We start from the raw sequence: 20900 nt of genomic DNA, 5'->3' as shown, positions 1-20900 counted from the left end.
TGACCAGACCAAGTCAGTTATTTATAGAACTTGCAAAATAAAGCAAAGCTTTACAATTGTAAGTCTGGTGATCATGACTGGACTTCCGATGAAGCGGATGAAAGATTTGATTCATAACTGGGTTATTTTCCTAATAAGCCCCCCTCCCTTTCTTTTTAAGACAATTTTAAAGTGTCCCGGGTGCTAATAACGGCAAATACGGTTCATGTATGTAAATAAGGTTTATATGTGTATGAATGCTATGTACATTGATTTTGTGTTTGAATGCTACTATATTTCCTGTGGTTATATTAGCGCTCTTTTGGCTCTCCATTTTCAACAGGAATTGAAATGTTATAGGCACCCTTCAAGTGGTGCCCTGGATGCTTATTACAGCAAATTCGGTACATGTATGTACAGTAGGTTTATTTGTGTATGAATGCCGTATACATGGTGTGTATATGTATGCATATTGAGTTTATTTGTGTATTAATGCCATATACATGATGTATATGTATGTATATTGAGTTTATTTGTGTATGAATGCCATATACATGGTGTATATACGTATGACTTGGATGTAAAAATGTACATGGTAATTATTTGTTGATGGATGTTGTTTATAATGTATATTTAGACCAGAAATACTCGTCCTGTTGACCTCTGATTACCCTACTGCTTACATACATTCGAGTGAATTCTCTGATAAGATGCTCATTGAAACTGACCCAAGTTACAGGGCCGCTTTCGTTTATCGCGATCCAAACGGTTTAACCAGTTGGACCAGAATTGTACATGTTTGTTTATGAAATAAGGTCAGACCTAGTAATAATATGCTGCTTTCAGATGAGCCTTGCAAGGCCTGCATACAGATTAGCCGGTCTACTAGGATTTATGCCAAAAAAATGAAACATTTAAAAACAGAGAAACCAGTTGTTCCGTAAATAGTGGTTTCCTAACAAGTGTATCACTGTACACCTAAACAGCTGACATTAATTGCAGTCGCCCGATAGGAATATTCCAGGTAAAGGTTTACACAACTGGTCATTTTGGTCTAAATATACACGGATGTTTTTTCCGTCTTTGCGTATTGCAGAGTTATCTTCCCTTGTGAGCAGGTATCGATTGTTACGTCATTGGTTTGTGAGTGTAACGTCATCAATTTTTGAGAAAACGACGTAATTTTCTCACAAAAACCAATGACGTAACAATCAATACCTGCTCACAAGGGAAGACAACTCTGCAATATGCAAAGACGGAATATATGTATGAATAGCATATACATGCTGGATACATTGTGTATGACCTTACGCAAAACACAGAGATTATTTGTGTGTAAATATTAAAGAGCCAATAATGAATTGTACAAATATTTTATAAGATATTTTTTCAGTGCCATAATGCAATTGATACGTTAGCTGTCTAGTGAGGGAGAAGATGGTCGTATGACCACGGGAAAATGTTTGAGAGAGGAAATGTTCGTATAAATCTAAACAACATTAATTAGTAATCCTAGTCACATGACATTGTTATGACCCATTGACCCTGTTGCTTTTCTATTTATAGCTTCAGGAATTTCATTTTCCCTGATATGAATATTTTTTTGTACAGAATAATTGTTATATAATGTCAGAAAGTATTGACTTCAGTTCCATAAAACAATTAAATGAAATTTCCTGAACTTTGATGTCACCATAGCAATATAGGAACAACAGTTTAATTGTGAAGTGAAAAAAAGGGGTACAACTTATACCTAAGGAATGTTGATGAAATCTGGGATTGATGTCATAATGCAGAACATGTCGTTCAAGTTAGCACCGTTAGTTCATAGGGTTAATGTTTTCAGTATTTTCATTTTATTTCATTTCATTTATAGAGAGAGTGATCCCTAGACCTTCAAGCTTTGTTACCCCTTGGAATGAAATGAGGGAAGATTTTTAAGTTGCGAAACATGTGGCTTTATTGTATATTGCAAATCCTACATGTAATTTTGGCGACAAGAAACAAAATCATGGAGACAAGATGCATATTGTAGACAGTATATATAATATAGACATGATCTATACAAAATGTTATATATTACGCAGACAGTATTCCGTCCTGGTTTCCTCATTCCTCCAACCCAACTGTCAATCTTTTAAATCCGTTCCCTAAACACCTGGGCCGGTATTAATGAAACCGTTCTCATGCTCAAACCGATGTCTCGTTCCAGTTATGAATTAATATCAAAAATTATATCTTGTCAATGTTGTGCAAGAAATCTGGAAAGATTTTAAGCCAAATACTGTTTGGAATGTTTACACTTGACTTTTACCATGTAACATGATTATCCCTTTCACCACTGTAGACCATAATGGACTCATCCAGATCAATGTTTGGTAGAGTCTACTAAAGTTACCTAGGGGTGAAATGGTTAATGGAGTTACAAGAAAGTCGGTTTGAGCGCGAGAACAGTTTGATAATGGGCCCTGATCTAACAAACTTGTTCTCCGACTCGTTAAGTGTTGATAGATGTGTATGAGTGTGTGAAGTCAGTGTTGATAGATGTGTATGAGTGTGTGAAGTCAATGTTGTGGTTAGCTATGCAGACTTGTTCTATTATATAGGCCCTCTGTTTTGGGGTAAATGTTGTTGTTTTATTAAGATTTACACTGATGGCAGCCAATGAAAATGATGTAAATTGTAATATTTTTGCTCACCAAACTTTTGTCCTCAATCCCTTTAACCCTTCCACCCCTATGAAACTTTATATACTCTACCTTGCATTGATCTGGATGAGTCCATTATGGTCTACAGTGGTGAAAGGGTTAAAACAATTATATTTCATGCAGTGTTTAATTTGTATAGATATGGTTATTGGACTTACTAGAGTAAAGCCTCCATATAACGACCCCCAATTCATTGCCACTTCACTAACTGCCATTGTATAGCTCACAGTCCAATAATCCTGATCTTCTAAATAATCTCTTGATACACTGCCAATTCCATTTTAATGCCAAATATTTACTTGACAAATGAAAGCAGAATTATGAAATTTCACTTAACAATGTAGAATATTTCATGTTTGCTTGGTCATCATGTTCTAGGGTCAAAATATTACAATTTATGCATGTACTATTCATGAAAAGGACATAACTGTTCCTCAAATCATTCAGAATTGTTATTTCATCCTTCTAAACATTTTGTTTTTCTTTGTTTTTGTATTTTCATATTTTTCATTTTTTTTTTTACAATTTCAAAACATTAACATGACATACAAACACTCTCTCGCAAACAATTACCTCACCATCTTCATCCCTTATTTACACGCAGCATTATAACAGTCATCATCATCCATCATTGTATATTTCAATAACTCCCTCTAATCCTGTATCGTAAGTTATAACTTATCTCATTCCGTATCATAGTTCATAGCTGAGCTCCTGTCGGCATCGTAATTCTCTGATAAAATCAGATATTATTAAGGAAGTTTGTGTGGAGCGATTCTTTTGATGTTCAATACTTTACCATGTCACAAGTTTCATTGAACATGTATATACCCTAAATTCTAGATAATCAGCAGGATTAGGAAATAAGGTCGCTAGGACTTTAAATTCAGAAACGAACCAAAGCACCCAACCATACTATATCATTCATCGATTCTAAATGTATGGGTTCATGCACATATAAAACTATTTTTGATTTTTTACTTTCATTTGTCTTTAATCTTTGTTTGTCGACAGCTCTACAGGGCTATTTTATGTTAATCCTGGCCTACTTTATCATTGTACTGTATGTACTTGTGAGTTTCAGATGGAAGTTGTGTGTTCCAATAAGATGCATTCCAATTTGTTCTAATCTAGGTAGCTGTCCAGTGAGGTAGCATAGAAAGCCGTATTGAATGACAGAAGACATGCTTCAAATTTATTTTCAAGCATCCGTAATTTGCGAGGGGGTGGGGGGACAGAGAATTGGAAAGGGAGAGAAATAGGTTATTGGACGTGTCGATGGACACTGGTTATTGGATGTGTCAACAAGCACAGTTGATCGAATTAGGAAGCGGGCACATGTGATTGGGTAAGGGAGGGGGTGTCAAGAAAACTAGAAAGCGTAAACTGAATAATGGTAGGGAGGTGTTACAATACTACGTGTGTTCTTTCTGATCAAATTACTGTATACTGGTAAATTTTCGTCCAATCAAATATTTATCATAAACTTGAAAAATCCATTTTTCGCTTAATGTAAACTTAGCCCTTCACATGAAATTACTACATAGGGAAAACCATATAGTATTATTAGTTTTCATGACATATTCACCCTTATTGCAGCTGGCGAAAAAGACGAATATTTAACTGCAGCGACCATTTCTCGGTATACCGCAAGAATGTCAACCTAGTGTACAGCCAAAAAATAATGCAGGGCGATATGAATTAATTGTAAAGTACTTCATCCAGAAAATTTGATTATTTGTGTTTTCTGAAAATGTGGAAACGCACATTTCGTAAAAAAAAAAAACCCAAAAAAACCCCAAAAACGCAAAATGTGAATCACGGTGAGAAAGCCTTTATTGAAGCTTTGTTAGATTTTTGAGATTGAAAATGAGTGGTGCCCAGTTTGTGTGTAGGTAGTTCTGCTGTTGTAAATATGTGTACTGCTCAATCATGTCCGTCATTGGATCTCTATCCTATCTTTGGTTTCTGCCCTATATTGGGTCTAGGCCTTGAAATGTTTTTGAAATAAATGTTTATATTTTTGTACCAAAAATTTGCGTTTGTTATTGACTGTTCAGACATGTATAGAAACCTCACAACTTCACAAGGTCTACAGTGCGCATGTACTAACTCCGAGGAACATTCGTCTGACTGACGTCACTCTATCCTGTGGGAACCTTCTGAATAACCATGTGCCCAAGTCATACCCACTATTTATACATAATTAGGTCCCCTTGGCCCAAGGATGCTCCAGACTAAATAAGGATAAAATCCCTTTATTCCGATGGTCGAAGAAGGATTTTAAAGGTTTTACCTCTATTTCTCCTATTGGGCCACGCCCTTCTGCCCCCTGGGAGACCAGACCCACTGCTTATAGAAAATTGAGTCCCCTTTGCCCAATGATGCTCCAGACTAAATTAGGATAAAATCCCTTAATTTTCATTCCTACAGAAGAAGGATTTTAAAGAATAATTTGCTATGTTTACCCTATTGGACCCCGCCCCTCAGGCCCCTGGACGGCCAGACCCACGGTTTATACAAAATTGGTTCCTCTTCCCCCAAGGATGCTTCTGACCAAAATATGGAACAAATCCTTTCATTCCTACAGAAGGAGAAGGATTGTGAAGACTTTGCTATATTTCTCCTATTGGGCCCTGCCCCTCAGCCCCCAGGGGGGCCACACCAACCATTTATACAAAATTGGTCCCCCTTTACCCAAGAATGCTTCAGACCAAATATGGATTAAATCCTTTCATTCCAACAGAATGAGAAGGATTTTAAAGAATTTGCTTTGTTTCTCCTATTGGGCCCTGCCCCTCAGGCCCCAGGGGGGCCAGACCCACAGTTTATACAAAATTGGTTCCCCTTCACCCAAGGATGATTCAGACTTAATATGGAACAAATCCTTTCATTCCTACAGAAGAAAAAGGATTTTAAAGAATTTGCTATATTTTCCCTATTGGGCTCAGCCCCCAGGGGTGCCACACCCACCATTTATACAAAATTTGTTTCCCTTCCCACAACGATGCTTCTGACCAAATTTGGTCATAATCTACCAGGCCGTTCAGGACAAGTAGTGTTTTAAAGGAAAAGTTGACAGACGGACGGACGCTGCGCCATGGCATAAGCTCACCTGCCCAAAAAAACCGAAATACTAATGATGGACAACAGCGACAACTGATATGAAAAAAGATGATGGATTACTGAACACTGCGTAATTAAATACTTTTTCCCTTTGGAGTAAGGTTTCAGATCCTTATTTCACAAACAAAGAGTTCCAACTTCCTTCTTTAGGGGAAATCACAATATATATATATAGGGGATGGAGAATCAACGTTCCAGCGAAAAGGTCAGGTCCTAAGTGGTGGTAGGGATCCAGGGGCAGATAACTTGTGCTATATAACAATCTGCACTAGGGTTGCAATGATTCATTAACATGATGATACAATACATGTCCCGATAAAATATGTATACATAATTATAGTAACAGTGGAAGCAAAGCGAACAAATCTGTTGCTAATTTTCAGAGGCAATATTACATTTGGAACAAGAGGCCCAGTGGACCTGCATCGCTCACCTGGTATTAATCTCATGTGACACTTGTAATCTTAAAAGTGGACTAAAAAATAGCTACAGGCAGAATATCAGTGTTTGATTCATAAGAACCTATAAAAGGTTTAAACATACGACGCCTGTGACCTTGAATGTCAAACAGGGACATGAGGTTGAAAATGGGTCAAGATCATTCATTTGAACAAACTTGGTAGTCCTTCATCCCAGCATGCTGCAGGCCCAATTTTAGTACCCTGGGCCTTTTGGTTATTGAGAAGAAGTTGTTTGAAGATTTTAAGACATTTTACCCCAGTGACCATGAAATTTGGTCAAGGTCATTCATTTGAACAAACTTGGTAGCCCTTCATCCAAACATGCTACAAACCAAATATCAATACCCTGGACCTTTTGGTTATTGAGAAGAAGTCATTTGAAGATTGTAAAACATTTGACCCATGTGACCTTGAAAGTGAGTCAAGGTCATTCATTTGAAAAAAATTGGTAGCCCTTCATCCCAGCATGCTAGAAGCCAAATATCAGTACCCTGGGCCTTTTGGTTATTGAGAAGAAGTTGTTTGAAGATTTTAAGACATTTGACCCACGTGACATTGAAAGTGGGTCAAGGTCATTCATTTGAACAAGCTTGGTAGCCCTTCATCCCAGCATGCAACAAGCCAAAAATCAGTACCCTGGTCCTTTTTGTTATTGAGAAGAAGTCATTTGAAGATTTTAAGACATTTGACCCTTGTGACCTTGAAAGTGGGTCAAGGTCATTCATTTGAACAAAATTGGTCGCCCTTTATCACAGACCCAATATCAGTACCCTGGGCCTTTTGGTTTATTGAGAAGAAGTTGTTTGAAAATTTTAAGACATTTGACCCCAGTGATCTTGAAAGTGGGTCAAGGTCATTTATTTGAACAAACTTGGTAGCCCTTCATCCCAGCATACTACTGGCCAAATATCATCAGCCTGGGCCTCTTGGTTATTCAGAAGAAGTTGTTTAAAGTAAAATGTTGATAACAGAAGGACGCCGCACCATGCCATAAGGCCAGGTGAGCTAACAAGAGGCCCAAGAGCCTTAGCCATCACTTGAGTTATATCATAGGTACTGGTAGCTTTATTTTATTTTATTGTTTAGATGTGATGTGGAAATCAGCATGTAAACTAAGTGAAATACAATACTTGTCATGTCATCAAAGGATAAGAATTTGAAAATATTGGTAAATGTTCCCTTTGGGCCCCGCCCTAGCCCTGGGGACGGGGCAGGAATCCCAATTTTACAAAGTAATACTCTCATTCACCAAAGATGATTCTGACTAAGTTTGAGTAATTTTCTGCTGAAAATGGATAAAATATACCCAAAAGTGTTATTTCCTATATAAACTATAGTAAAATTTACCCCCTCCCCAAGGGAGAACAAATAGCTCAGGGGTCCTGAAATTTATGATTTAAGTAAAGCCCCTGATGATCTTTCTTTCCATGCAGAGAAAATGACTAGTACCTCTGAGTCTGGAGAAGAAGATTTTTGAAATATTGGTTAATTTTCCCTTTGGGGCCCTGCCCTGGCCCCAGGGGTTGGGATAGGAACCTCAATTTTTACAATTTGAAACCATCTTCCTCCAAGGATAATTCTCACTAAGTAAAAATAAAATACTACAGAAAGTTGTCAAAATAAACTCAAAAGTGTTATTTCCCTATATAAACTATAGTAAACTTAACCCCGTCCCCAAGGGAGAACGAATAGCTCAGGGGTCCTGAAATTTACAATTTAAGTAAAGCCCCTGATGATCTTTCTTTCCATGCAGAGAAAATGACTAGTACCTCGGAGTCTGGAGAAGAAGATTTTTGAAATATTGGTTAGTTTTCCCTTTGGGGCCCCACCCTGGCCCCAGGGGTTGGGGTAGGAATTCCAATTTTACAATTTTGTAGCCTCATCTACTAAGGATGATTCTGACAAAGTTTGAAAAAATCCACCCACTGGTTCTTCAGAAGAAGTTGAAAATGTAAACAGTTTACGTACGACGACGGACGGAAAGCGATTAGAATAGGTCACTTGAGCAAAGCTCAGGTGACCTAAATACAGACCTGGTCCAAAATGGGCATGACTTTAAATTTCACAGTGCTGTCAATCACCATGTTGTAATGGATATGAATAGACTTAATTCAGAAAGGACAAAATCTGGAAAACATCGTGACCTCCAAAGGACAATATTGTACATATTCAAAATACCACGATATATTGTGGCAGCCCTCATCTGTACAGTGGAAAGTTAATAGGATGTACATCAACAACGCCGTATCCTGTCCTTAGCTTTCAGCTATATAGAAACTTTTCCTTAGCTGCATGCAAACAGCATTCAGCACAATGTGGATATAGAAGATTAGTACTCGTCTATTCCGTTTATTCTTTGAATCAAAATTTCAGTTAAAGAAAGATTGAAATTTTGATTCAAAGAATACAAACAGAATAGACGAGTACTAATCTTCTATATCCATTGTGCTGAATGCTGTTTGCTTGCAGATATGGAAAATCACCCCTGAAGACACATTTGAACTCTTCCAATTCAACCGCCGGAATAGTTCATTATAAAATTTCAGGGATGAAAATTGCCACTAGGAACAAAGTTAGGTAAGAACAAATATATCAACAAAGGAAAACTTAACAAAAAGATTAAAAGTTTTATTTACATTCAGGAAATAAATACAAATTTCATTCTCTGCAGCACAACAGTAAAACTTCCAGTGACATAACACACCATTTGTCTGCACCAAAATCTATGTCGATACAAAGTGTCAGCATATCGCCAACTTAAAACATTCAACAAAATAATAAACATGTTAACGTGACACCATGTAATCACCATTAAAACCCTTTTTTCCTGCCTCTTGTACATAAATGCATGGAAACAAAATCTCAAGTCTTAGATTGCTTATATACTATTCCAGGAAATGTTCACTGCAGTTTTAACTTCCATCTGAAGTTTTAACTTAAATCTCTTTCTTTAATTAGGACAAATTTATTATTTACATGTAAAATTTGACATTAAAATCTTTTTTTCCTGCCTCTCGTACATAAATGCATGGAAACAAAATCTCTAGTCTTAGATTGCTTATATACTATTCCAGGAAATGTTCACTGCAGTTTTAACTTTTGCCTTTTCTGTAATCAGGACAAATTTATCATTACAGCTTACAGTTTCCTGGTATCCATTAACTTGACCCATTCACCCCTAAAGTCACATTTGAACCTTACCAGATCAGAGACTGGGCAGGTCCAGTTTAGATAGGTAGGGGTGAATGAGTAAAGGTGTAATTAACAATGTTTGTTAAAGAAAATGTTACATATCAATATACCATCCCAATAAATTGCTCTGATTAACTTCATACCGTATTTATCGTACAATAAACCCAGAAGGCTATAACGAAATGACTGTATGTAGGGAGGTGGCCTATCCCACGACAACTGAACAGGGGTGTTTTTTTGGTGAATTAACTGTTTACTATACAAGCTAGATTATTAGCAGGCATGGGTCTATTGCTGGATAAATACGGTAAATAAATTAACAATATTTAATATTTACCAATTATGGACTTTTGAGGTAAATATGTGGTTATATCAACCTGGGAATGATACTGACCGAGACAAAGTGAGCTTACATAAAATCAATCTGTATTAACCCTTCCATCCCTGTGTAACTTTTATTGACTCCACCATGTATTCATCTGGATAAGTTCATTATAGTATATGGTGGTGAAAGGGTAAACTTAAAAGTGTATTGAAGCACATTAAGGATAAGGCCAGCTCCTAACCAGTCTGTCTTTACTTGGTCTGGCTATAACCAATTTTGTCCTATTTATTCAACTCATTTTTCTGATATTTTCTGCAGTTTATTTACAGTTTCGATTCATAACATAAAATAAGATATTTCTGAGTGTTTTCTTTAAATTCTGGGTCAATCTTATGCGGATTGTTTACGTCAGGAATGTTCAAAGTGACGCAGAATTACAGTAACCTTTCGAGGTCATGCTATTGTCAGGGTCAGTCAGGTCAATGACGTCATTAACAATAGCCATCAAGGCTTCATATGAAAATGAAAAATTTGAGGACAGTATATTGTGCCGCAAATTATTTTGATTGACCAATCAAATGTCGTGTTACATCTTAAATGAATTAGAATACATAATAGTTTTCATGAGATATTTAAGTAAATCAAGCTAATTCATATTTATCCAAATCTCAGAATTGCATGATAACATTCTCAATGTTAAGTATTTTTGTGAAACTTGGGCTATACCTCCACAGTATACTATAGGCTGAACGCATACAGTACTCCAAACAACATATACACCTCTGCATGAATATAAATAATCATTATGTACGATTTATATATATATATTACTATGGAAATGATGTGTCGGTATATGTACATATTTACATGGACGTCAGGGTACACAGCTCACTACAGCGTTTCCCTGTTAGGTAACATCATAAGATATTCATTATACATATATAATTGCATGGTATACCTCATAACATAGCGTCATAGTACAACAAGAGGCCCAAAGGGCCTGATGTTTTTTTTAACTTGGCCAATAGTCATGAATCCATTTTCATGTTCAAACTCAGATTCTTTGCTGTTCATGTGCTAAATTATTAAAAAATCACTTTTGGAGAGACTTAAAACCAAATATAATTTTCAATGATAAACTCATTCACCCCTGAAGACACATTTGAACTCTTCCAGTTCAAAGGTTGGAATAGTTCATTATGAAATTTCAGGCGCGAATGAGTTCAACTTTACTTTACGACCATGATTTAACCCTTTCACTCCTGTAGACCATAATGGACTCAACCATATCAATGCATGGTAGAGTCTACTAAAGTTACAAAGGGGTGGAGTGGTTAAGAGGCTAACAAGAAAGTTTCAGCACAGGGTCAATATTTGAGCATGAGAACATTTTCATGAATATGAACCCTGATTTAAGTTTCATAAAATTCAAAGGAATTAAATTTCAGCAAGCTGCTAGTAAAATAACATACATCTGGGCCTTCAGTTCTTCAGAAGATGTTGTTTGAGTGTTTTAACAAGTTATGATGACCTTAGGTCACGGTCGTTTCATTTCAACCTTTGTAGCACGCAATGGCAGTAACCATCTGGCCGACTTTGACTAGTCGATAAGGTTTTTCAGGAGAGTAACAAAATGTTTTAATAAAATTGCCCCTCTATTACTTGGAATACAGGACAGTCATTTCTTTTCCCAAATTTTATAGAATACAATCATACCAAATTAAAATTATTTAAATATCATGATTCTAGGCCTTCCTATTCTTCAGAAGAAGACATTTGAAATATTGCACAATATACATTAAAGGTTTATTGCCTTGGCCTTGTTTATTGACAGATATTATTTACCTTAAAAACCTTTGTAGTGCTAAGGGTGCTACAAATATCAAAACCATCAGACTGCTGGATTGTAGACGGGTTTTTTCAGGTGCCCCATATTTGAAATCCTGGCCTTGAGAAGGTGCCATCCTCTTGCCTTTGGCAAATCTAACTCTACATCACATAAATGTACTTTGTACCAAATTTTGTAAGAATTAGTCCCGTTCTTTAGATGTTATTTATTGACAATGGACAGTAAATGATGGCAGACCCTTATTTTTTTAACAGAATTTACCAGTGATATGACAATGCTTGGTAATATGCCGGTCCCCTTGTAAAACAGCTTGTACCAGTCATAATGCAATGCCTGGTAACATTAATAATAATGGTTATAAACCCAAGTCTTTGTAATGTCAGACTTCACTAGTTATAATAAAACAATGCTTGGTAATAATAAGCCCCTTCCCTTAAAATACAGACTTTACCAGTTATAAGACAATGCTTGGTAAAGTGCCCATCGTTTTGTAATATAGACCTAACCAATTACAAAACAAGGCTTGGTAAAGTGCCCATCGTTTTGTAACACAGACCTAACCAATTATAAAACAATGCTTTGAAAAGAGCCCATCCCCTTGTAATACAGACTTCACCAGTTATAAGGCAAAGGTAATAGTAACATTAATACGAATGGTAATAAGTCCATCCCCTTGTAATAGACTTGTAACAGATATAAGACAAATACTTAGTAATAATTAAAACCCACCTCCATGTAAAACATATTATACAAAAATTAAGCTCACGTTCAATTATAAGCCCCCTCTCGTATAAATCATTTATTACCACTTATAGCCAATAATTAGACCAGGCTCAGTGAAGGGATTGTTAACCCTTTCACCCCTATGTAGTTTTAACAAACTCTTTCATGCATTAATCTGGATAAGTTCATTAAAATTTACAGTGGTGAAAGGGTCAACAATGAATGTCATATATGCAAATAACATCTCTCTATAATACAGGAACGAACTGACCAGCAGCCAAGTGCTACCTTAAATCTTCACACTGTTAACCCATTCACCCCTAAATTCACATTTGAACCATACCAAATCAAAAACTGGGCAAATGAGTTAAGGAAGTATATATGTGTGCATGTTATTATCAAAATATGGGAGTCTAATTAAGCGCCCCCCACAATGGTCAGGAAGTCTATGGGCATCATGTATAATACAATTTAATGTGGGAGTCCATGGCAGCACTAACCCCACCTTACAGATACCATCGTATTTTGTGTGATATGTCATGCTCACTAATAAGCCCACCCCATTATAGATAGATAAAAGTTGAGGTTGCATATAGCTCATTATAAACCAGTATTTCAGTAATAAAGACCATTCCTTGGTAACAGATCAAAATGAGGCTGACAAATATCGCGATATTTACCAGTATTTCAGCAATAAGCCCACGCATCCTGATATCACCGTAACAGAGATGAAAATGATATATACATGTATTAGTATTTCAGCAATATCAAAATGAGGCTGACAAATATCTGGATGTAAACCAGTGTTTCAGTAATACCAAAATGAGGCTGACAGATATCTGGATGTAAACCAGTGTTTCAGAAACCAACCAACTCCCGTGTCTGACAGTGTGTCAGACCCATGTCACGGCTGTTAGGTTTGTTTGTGTTTTCAAGACAATTGAGCAAAGTATAACACAATCAGGAGAGAATAATTGTAAAAATAGGTTAGCCAGGCGGTGCCCAGACCATTCAAAACCTCATAAACTAAATAAATAAGGAGAGACTGCAGGTTCAATAATTTTTCATCTTTGTCTAAGGAGTAATGCACCTTACACTTAACTGTATACACAGTATTACATTTAGTCAAGAGTCCAAACACAATTGTTACACTTTTAAAATACTACCTGCTTCCTATTGACTCAGCTAAGGAGAATTTATCTTTAGATTATTTGGTAGAGCTTAAGAGTTATAAAGCAGAGGTCCCGGATTTCACTCCTTAGTGGAGGCATTGAAAAATAATGCAATATTAATACAAGAATATAATTATGTTATTTATTAATTATGGACTTTTGTCGAGGTCAATACATTGTTATATGTTATAGAGACCTGATGGAGTGATATTGACCAGGAAAGCGGTCTGAAATCAATATCATTCTATCAGGTCTATATAACAACATATTGACCTCCACAAAAGTCCTTAATCTTTAAACTACATATCATGTCATTTGGTAACATACAATACACACAATACAGGTTGTATCACAGGGATTGTGATTCATAGCAGAAAATGAACTTTTTCGAGATTCACAAAATTATGAAACATCAGATACTCATTTTTTCTTGTCATTAGTCATTTTTGGATACTCACATTAACAGTGAGCAACATATCCGGGTCTAAACTTAAATAATAATACATTAATTGGACATGATTGATTGTCAAATACATGTATTTAGATTGTCTCCCTTACATGTAATTGCTGGGGTTTATTGAATGGTAAAAAGCAACACTTTGGTCCAATAAGAAGCAAAAGAGCAAGCCTTTGGTCCAATCAGAGACGAGGATTTCAGAGAGCCATAATAAAACCTATCATATTATCTGTTCTAATGATTACACTTTATATAAGATTTCATATAGCCCAGACATTTATGTTCTGAGACAGACAAGGAAAAACAGTATTATTCTTCTTTTTTTAAGAATTAATACTGCTGTAAATCTTCTACCATAGTGTAATCACACAGGTTTAAATTTGATTCCATAATATTGCCATATCAACATGGGGTACCTCCTATCAAATTTGGTTGTAATTGACCAAGTAGTTCTAGAGAAGATGTTGTTCTAAGAAACAAGTAGTTCTTGAGAAGAAGTTTTTCTAAGAAAAAGTTTACACAAAGAAGACATGACACCTGATTTGTTAAATTGCTAAGTGCACAGAAACCTTTAACTCCATTAAATAATTAGGGTTTACAAAGATATGTTTTTCCAACAAAACACTATATTCCATATATGGTTTAACAATGACATGCCATTTTTAAATTAGGCCTAAAAACTAATGTGTGTTTCAGGTACCATGCGTTAAAAAAACATAAGGTAGGTCGGCAAACAATTTTGCTTTAATCTGATGGTTTTTTTTTTATCTTCTAGATCAATATTATGCTTTACATCAAATTTTACAATGCATTTCCACAATGGCTGTTTATTTGTCAAAAATAATTAGGGCTCCCTGAAAAGTAAGAAATACATTTTAATGAGTAGCTGTGAACTTTGCCTTGCTAATAAATTAATCTGAAATACAGAAAGATTATCTCGAGGGTTGTAAGCATTAAATCTTGGGAAGATCAGGATACCTGAATCACATACATGTTTTTTTTGGCCTTATTGGTTTCCACAAATGAAATCAATGAATTAAAACATTTGCTGATCATGATTTCAGTGCAAAAATCATAATCATGAGGTTATCAATAAATATTCATATTTGGTAGCCATCTTTAAGTCTATAATAGCCATAATAGTGTATTTCAAATTATATTGATGTGGATACAGAGGTAGCTATGCCTTCATCAACTAATATCCTATTAGATAAATTACACAAGGTCCTTTATATTTACATATTTTATATCTGCAGTATCTATCAACTGTAATACTAATTTTACCAGAGTAACGAGTAACATTGTTTCTAAGGAGCAGCTTATGATCATATACAGAAAGAAGGTCCATGAGAAATTACGATAAATGGTCGCGACCCAGGACTGGTTTTGGATTGTTCCCATGTATGGTGCACACCCCTTTCTTCAGATTACCTTTTTTTCCAAAGAAAGGGTGCACTATACTCTAATTTTTATTGTACTCTAATTTGTATTGTACTCTAATTTTGGCTTTTCCCCCAATGTTGGACTTTTTTCAGGTTATATTGTATAACCTAACCGATATAGACAACACAAATCTTGATAATGCTGTATACCACAAGGTTTCACATGCTATTATATTTGTTAATCTTATTTTGATTTTATGGGTGGATTGGTCAGGTGGATAACACTCCGGCCTTCCACACAGGCGGCCGGGGCTCGATCCCCAAAGTCTTCCTGCCCACATAACTACTTCAACCCAGGTGGAGTATAAATTGGTCTGGGGTGGATGTTTTGGTATCTGTGCTGTAGCATTTAAGTGAGGTGGCACTATAAATGGTGCCGTTGGAAGCAGGGTCCCACTACAAACAGAACACATTTCATCTCTAACACACACAGAGGCAAACACACATAGGGATATATTAGCCAGGTGGCATAGGACTAGTAGTTAGCGCCTGATAAGGCAGGTCCTGTGAATTCCTCAAAATTGCATTTACTAATGTATATGCTAATTGTATTAATTGTATATCTATTAACTATAAAGTGCTTTAGAGTGGCTTATATTTGCTAGATAGGGCACTATATCAAATGCTATATATTATTATTTTTATTAATATCAGAAATTAATAAATATTCATCTGTGACCATAACCATAATTATATTTTGGGTTCAACAGTAAATACTGAAAGAAACTCTGCACTTTTATGCATATACCGCTTTGCAGATCTATGCAAAGCACACACAGTTTTGCCGTTACCGGTACATTTTGTATAACCCTCAAAATAATCCTGGTTATTCCTTAAATACATTTGAAAATCAATTCTCATTAAGGAAAAAATATTTCGCCATATTACAGGTCATCACAATCTATTAATTACAAAACAGGTCACCACAATCTATTAATTAACAGAGTCACAAATTATACATGTATTCAACCTCCTTGATTGTACTTCCAAACTCCATATTTACAACATAATGTATCACATAAACATTGAAATATTCAACCCCATTTCATTGCAAAGAAGACACTTTATTGGTTTTCAACTTAATGAAAAATATATATAAAATAAAGAAATCTAATACAGTAGTTGATACATTTATGGAATGTTAACAGCTATGTCTGACAGTAAGCTGTTACTCTGATGTTCTCATGTTGTAAGTTGTGTTCCGATATAGAGAACATTTTTAGGTACATGTTCCGATATAGAGAACATTTGTAGGTACATGTTCCGATATAGAGAACATTTGTAGGTACGTGTTCCGATATAGAGAACTTTTTAGGTACATGTTCCGATATAGAGAACATTTGTAGGTACATGTTCCGATATAGAGAACATTTGTAGGTACGTGTTCCGATATAGAGAACATTTTTAGGTACATGTTCCGATATAGAGAACATTTTTAGGTACATGTTTCGATATAGAGAACATTTTTAGGTACATGTTCCGATATACAGAACATTTTTAGGTACATGTTCCGATATACAGAACATTTTTAGGTACATGTTCCAATCCTTGATAAAGAACACGTACCTGGCATGTTGCCATTTTTCTGAAGAGCATTTTCTAGATTCCCATCCTTAATAATTAATGATGCGGTTACCAGGTAAATGACATGGTTACCAGGTAAATGATGTGGTTACCAGGTAAATGACGTTGTTACCAGGTAAATGACATGGTTACCAGGTAAATGACGTGGTTACCAGGTTAATGACACGGTTACCAGGTAAATGACGTGGTTACCAGGTTAATGACACGGTTACCAGGTAAATGATGTGGTTACCAGGTAAATGACATGGTTACCAGGTAAATGATGCGGTTACCAGGTAAATGACATGGTTACCAGGTAAATGATGTGGTTACCAGGTAAATGACACGGTTACCAGGTTAATGACATGGTTACCAGGTAAATGACGTGGTTACCAGGTAAATGACACGGTTACCAGGTAAATGACGTTGTTACCAGATGAATGACGTGGTTACCAGGTAAATGACGTGGTTACCAGGTAACTGACACGGTTACCAGGTAAATGACATGGTTACCAGGTAAATGATGTGGTTACCAGGTAAATGACGTTGTTACCAGGTAAATTACATGGTTACCAGGTAATTAACGTGGTTACCAAGTTAATGACACGGTTACCAGGTAAATGACGTTGTTACCAGATGAATGACGTGGTTACCAGGTAAATGATGTGGTTACCAGGTAAATGACATGGTTACCAGGTAAATAATGCGGTTACCAGGTAAATGAAGTGGTTACCAGGTAAATTATGTTGTTACCAGGTAAACTATGTTGTTACCAGGTAAATGATACAGTTACCAGGTAAATGACAAGGTTACCAGGTAAATTACATGGTTACCAGGTAAATGACGTGGATACCAGGTAAATGACATGGTTGCCAGGTAAATGGGTCTTAGTTCTTTCTCCATTTGCCTAATACGAATAATATTAGAATAGCTATGCATCTCAACATTCCTGAATAAGGCGCAAACAAATCAATAATGATCACAGATGAGTGGATAAGTAATAAACCCATTGCCTCTTATGTATTAAGTATTTACATGTTGCGATCCTGGTCATGGCACCAATTTGAACCTAAAGAACAACAAGGAGCCAGACTGGGGTCATAGTTCTAAGTAATCCTACTGATAAAACTCAGTCAAGATTGTTCAAAGCCTGTTTAGTTTAACAAAAACTTAACTACTTATCACTTTAGACCATAAAAGAGTCATCCAGATAAGGTAAAGTCTACCAAATTTACTTGGGTTGAAAGGTTTAAGCAAAATTTTCATCTTGTAGTTTTTCCAAACAAATCAAATTCATTCCTTAAATTTTATGTGTAGAAATTCAAAATATTCATTTGAAACAGAAAAACAAAGATATTTGTAGATATCAAGTTGAAAAGTAATTTTTTGAAAATTTATGTTCAGGCAATCTGTAATACACAGGCTGCAATCAATACTTGAGCAAGTCTACACCTCAAAAAAAATAACGACACAACAAAAAAGCATATATAGAGTCAATTCACATGTGGTGACTTCAATATCAGTCTAGATCTGTCATACGTTTATCACTGACAACAGTTACACAGACCTCTAAACAGTACTCCCAAGGTCAAGGTCACCATATTACTTACATTTTGTAACATTTCTACAGATCTGATAGTAGCAGAAAATCAAGAAACCCAAAAATCTCAACCCTCGGGGTAAGATTCTTAAATGTCTGGCTCTCAGCAAATCCTCGGGCTAGACATTTAGGAATCTTACCCCTTAAGTTGGGATTTTTCTGTCTTACCTCCAAGGTGGGGAAAGATAAATATAAATCCAAAGTTGGCAATGTATCAATGAAGTGTGGAAGCAAAACATTAAAATCATGATTGAATAGAATCTACATGGCACCCTTCTTAATCATCACAAGATGACATCGCAATGAAGCAATGGATACAAATTTATGTTAAAGACTTACCCCCCAAATTAACCCTTACTATACCATTAAATTCTAACACTTTCACCCAGACATTGGTGAAGTCACTCTCCCACTGTTTTACAAATTACTTTGGTTATGTGATCTATTTTCCCTATTTGTTCAAGGGTGAAATAACAGTGAGGATATCACTGGGTGTCAGAACACCGAACTACCTTTTCAATCGTTACAAAAACAAAATTGGTACGAAAATTTTCCCGTCTTACAGTATGATCAGCTGGTATCAAATCTATTGTATTGGACCTCATTTCATACTCACAGTAACCAATTAATGTATATCGAAATTTTCTTTAACATCTAGAAAGCTAACAAAGTTCAAGTTGACTGTATCTTAAGGGTTGGCTGTAATAGACTATGTGTTACATGTGTCAGTGTATGGTTAGTTTGTAAGTATGTGTCAGTGTATGGTTAGTTTGTAAGTATAAATTTCCATAGGCTTCAGTTCTATAGATGCAGCTTTGTCTATTTCTTCTTTCTCTCTGATCAAGGTCAATGTCGTCTCTGTGACCTTGTCTAAAGTAATCTGCTTGAAGAGCTTTCCCAGCACAACCTAGAATAAAAATATTTATACCAGTAATATAAATGGTAACAAAATATTAAAACAAAGTTTAGTAAAACCTCAATCTTGAACCCTTTAACATCATTTTAATTTCATAAAAAGGCATTTGTATTGAATAAAAGACCTACCTTTCCCCCATTTGAGTGACACAGTAGTCTCATGTTTAACCTACCTTTCCCCCATTTGAGTGACACAGTAGACTTTTATTAGACCTACCTTTCCCCCATTTGAGTGACACAGTAGACTTTTGTTAGACCTACCTTTCCCCCATTAGAGTGACACAGTAGACTTTTGTTAGACCTACCTTTCCCCCATTGGAGTGACACAGTAGACTTTTATTAGACCTCCCTTCCCCCATTTGAGTGACCCAGTAGACTTTTATTAGACCTACCTTTCCCCCATTTTAGTGACACAGGAGACTTTTATTAGACCTTTCATTCCCCAATTTGAGTGACACAGTAGTCTTTTATTAGACCTACCTTTCCCCCATTTTAGTGACACAATAGACTTTTATTAGACCTACCTTTCCCCCATTTTAGTGACACAGTAGACTTTTATTAGACCTTTCATTCCCCAATTTGAGTGATACAGTAGTCTTTTATTAGACTTACCTTTCCCCCATTTGAGTGACACAGTAGACTTTTATTAGACCTCCCTTTCCCCCATTTGAGTGACACAGTAGCCCTTTGTTGGGAAATTTGCAGTCATGTCCGAGGCTGTGTAGTAGAAGACCAGCCTCATTCCTGGGTTTGAACCTCACAGTTGGATCATCGTCCCTGTTCTGCAGGGTACGTAAGTTCAGGAGGTGAACCTCGCAAGGCAGGGGCTCGGCCAGCGGGCTGAAGGACGGCAGGTAGCGATGAGTCATTGCATCCGGGTTTTCCGGAGAGATGAAAATTGGATGGGTGAGGTGGAGGTAGGAAACATGTGCTTGGAGAGACGGGTAACCGATCATCTTATCCTTGGGCTGCACAACAGAAGGTAATAACAGATTCAGTACATCAAATTGTGTCCAAACATTTTCTTCAGGTTTGTAGGTATGATTTGTAGAAAGATTGAATGTATGTTTACTTTAGTGATCTGCAGTGGTCAGACCAAAATCTACAAGGTGTATGAGTGTTTATTTTTAGATATCTGCAGTGTTCAGACCAACAGTAAAACCTACAAGGTGTATGAGTGTTTATTTTTAGATATCTGCAGTGTTCAGACCAACAGTAAAATCTACAAGGTGTATGCGTGTTTATCTTTAGATATCTGCAGTGTTCAGACCAACAGTAAAAAGACCTACCTTTCCCCCATTAGAGTTACACAGTAGACTTTTATTAGACCTCCCTTTCCCCCATTAGAGTGACACAGTAGACTTTTGTTAGACCTACCTTTCCTCCAT

General features: G+C 36.2%; 1 protein-coding gene across 1 annotated transcript in view; it reads right to left on the bottom strand.

The window, feature by feature from the left end:
- Nucleotides 1-16074: 16074 nt before the first annotated feature.
- The window catches only part of LOC110465474 (alpha-mannosidase 2x-like), a 50441-nt gene continuing 45615 nt past the window's right edge, over nt 16075-20900 (bottom strand). Inside the window, exon 34 of the mRNA XM_021521310.1 lies at nt 16075-19504. Within this exon, the coding sequence (XP_021376985.1) occupies nt 19352-19504 (153 nt within the window). The 3' untranslated portion in view covers nt 16075-19351. The remainder of the gene's footprint in view (nt 19505-20900) is intronic.

Source organism: Mizuhopecten yessoensis, unplaced genomic scaffold, assembly GCF_002113885.1.
Source record: "Mizuhopecten yessoensis strain PY_sf001 unplaced genomic scaffold, ASM211388v2 scaffold11081, whole genome shotgun sequence".
NCBI lineage: Eukaryota > Metazoa > Mollusca > Bivalvia > Pectinida > Pectinidae > Mizuhopecten > Mizuhopecten yessoensis.
The sequence above is the reverse complement of the archived record's forward strand: the minus strand, read 5'-3'. Positions and strand labels throughout refer to the sequence as shown.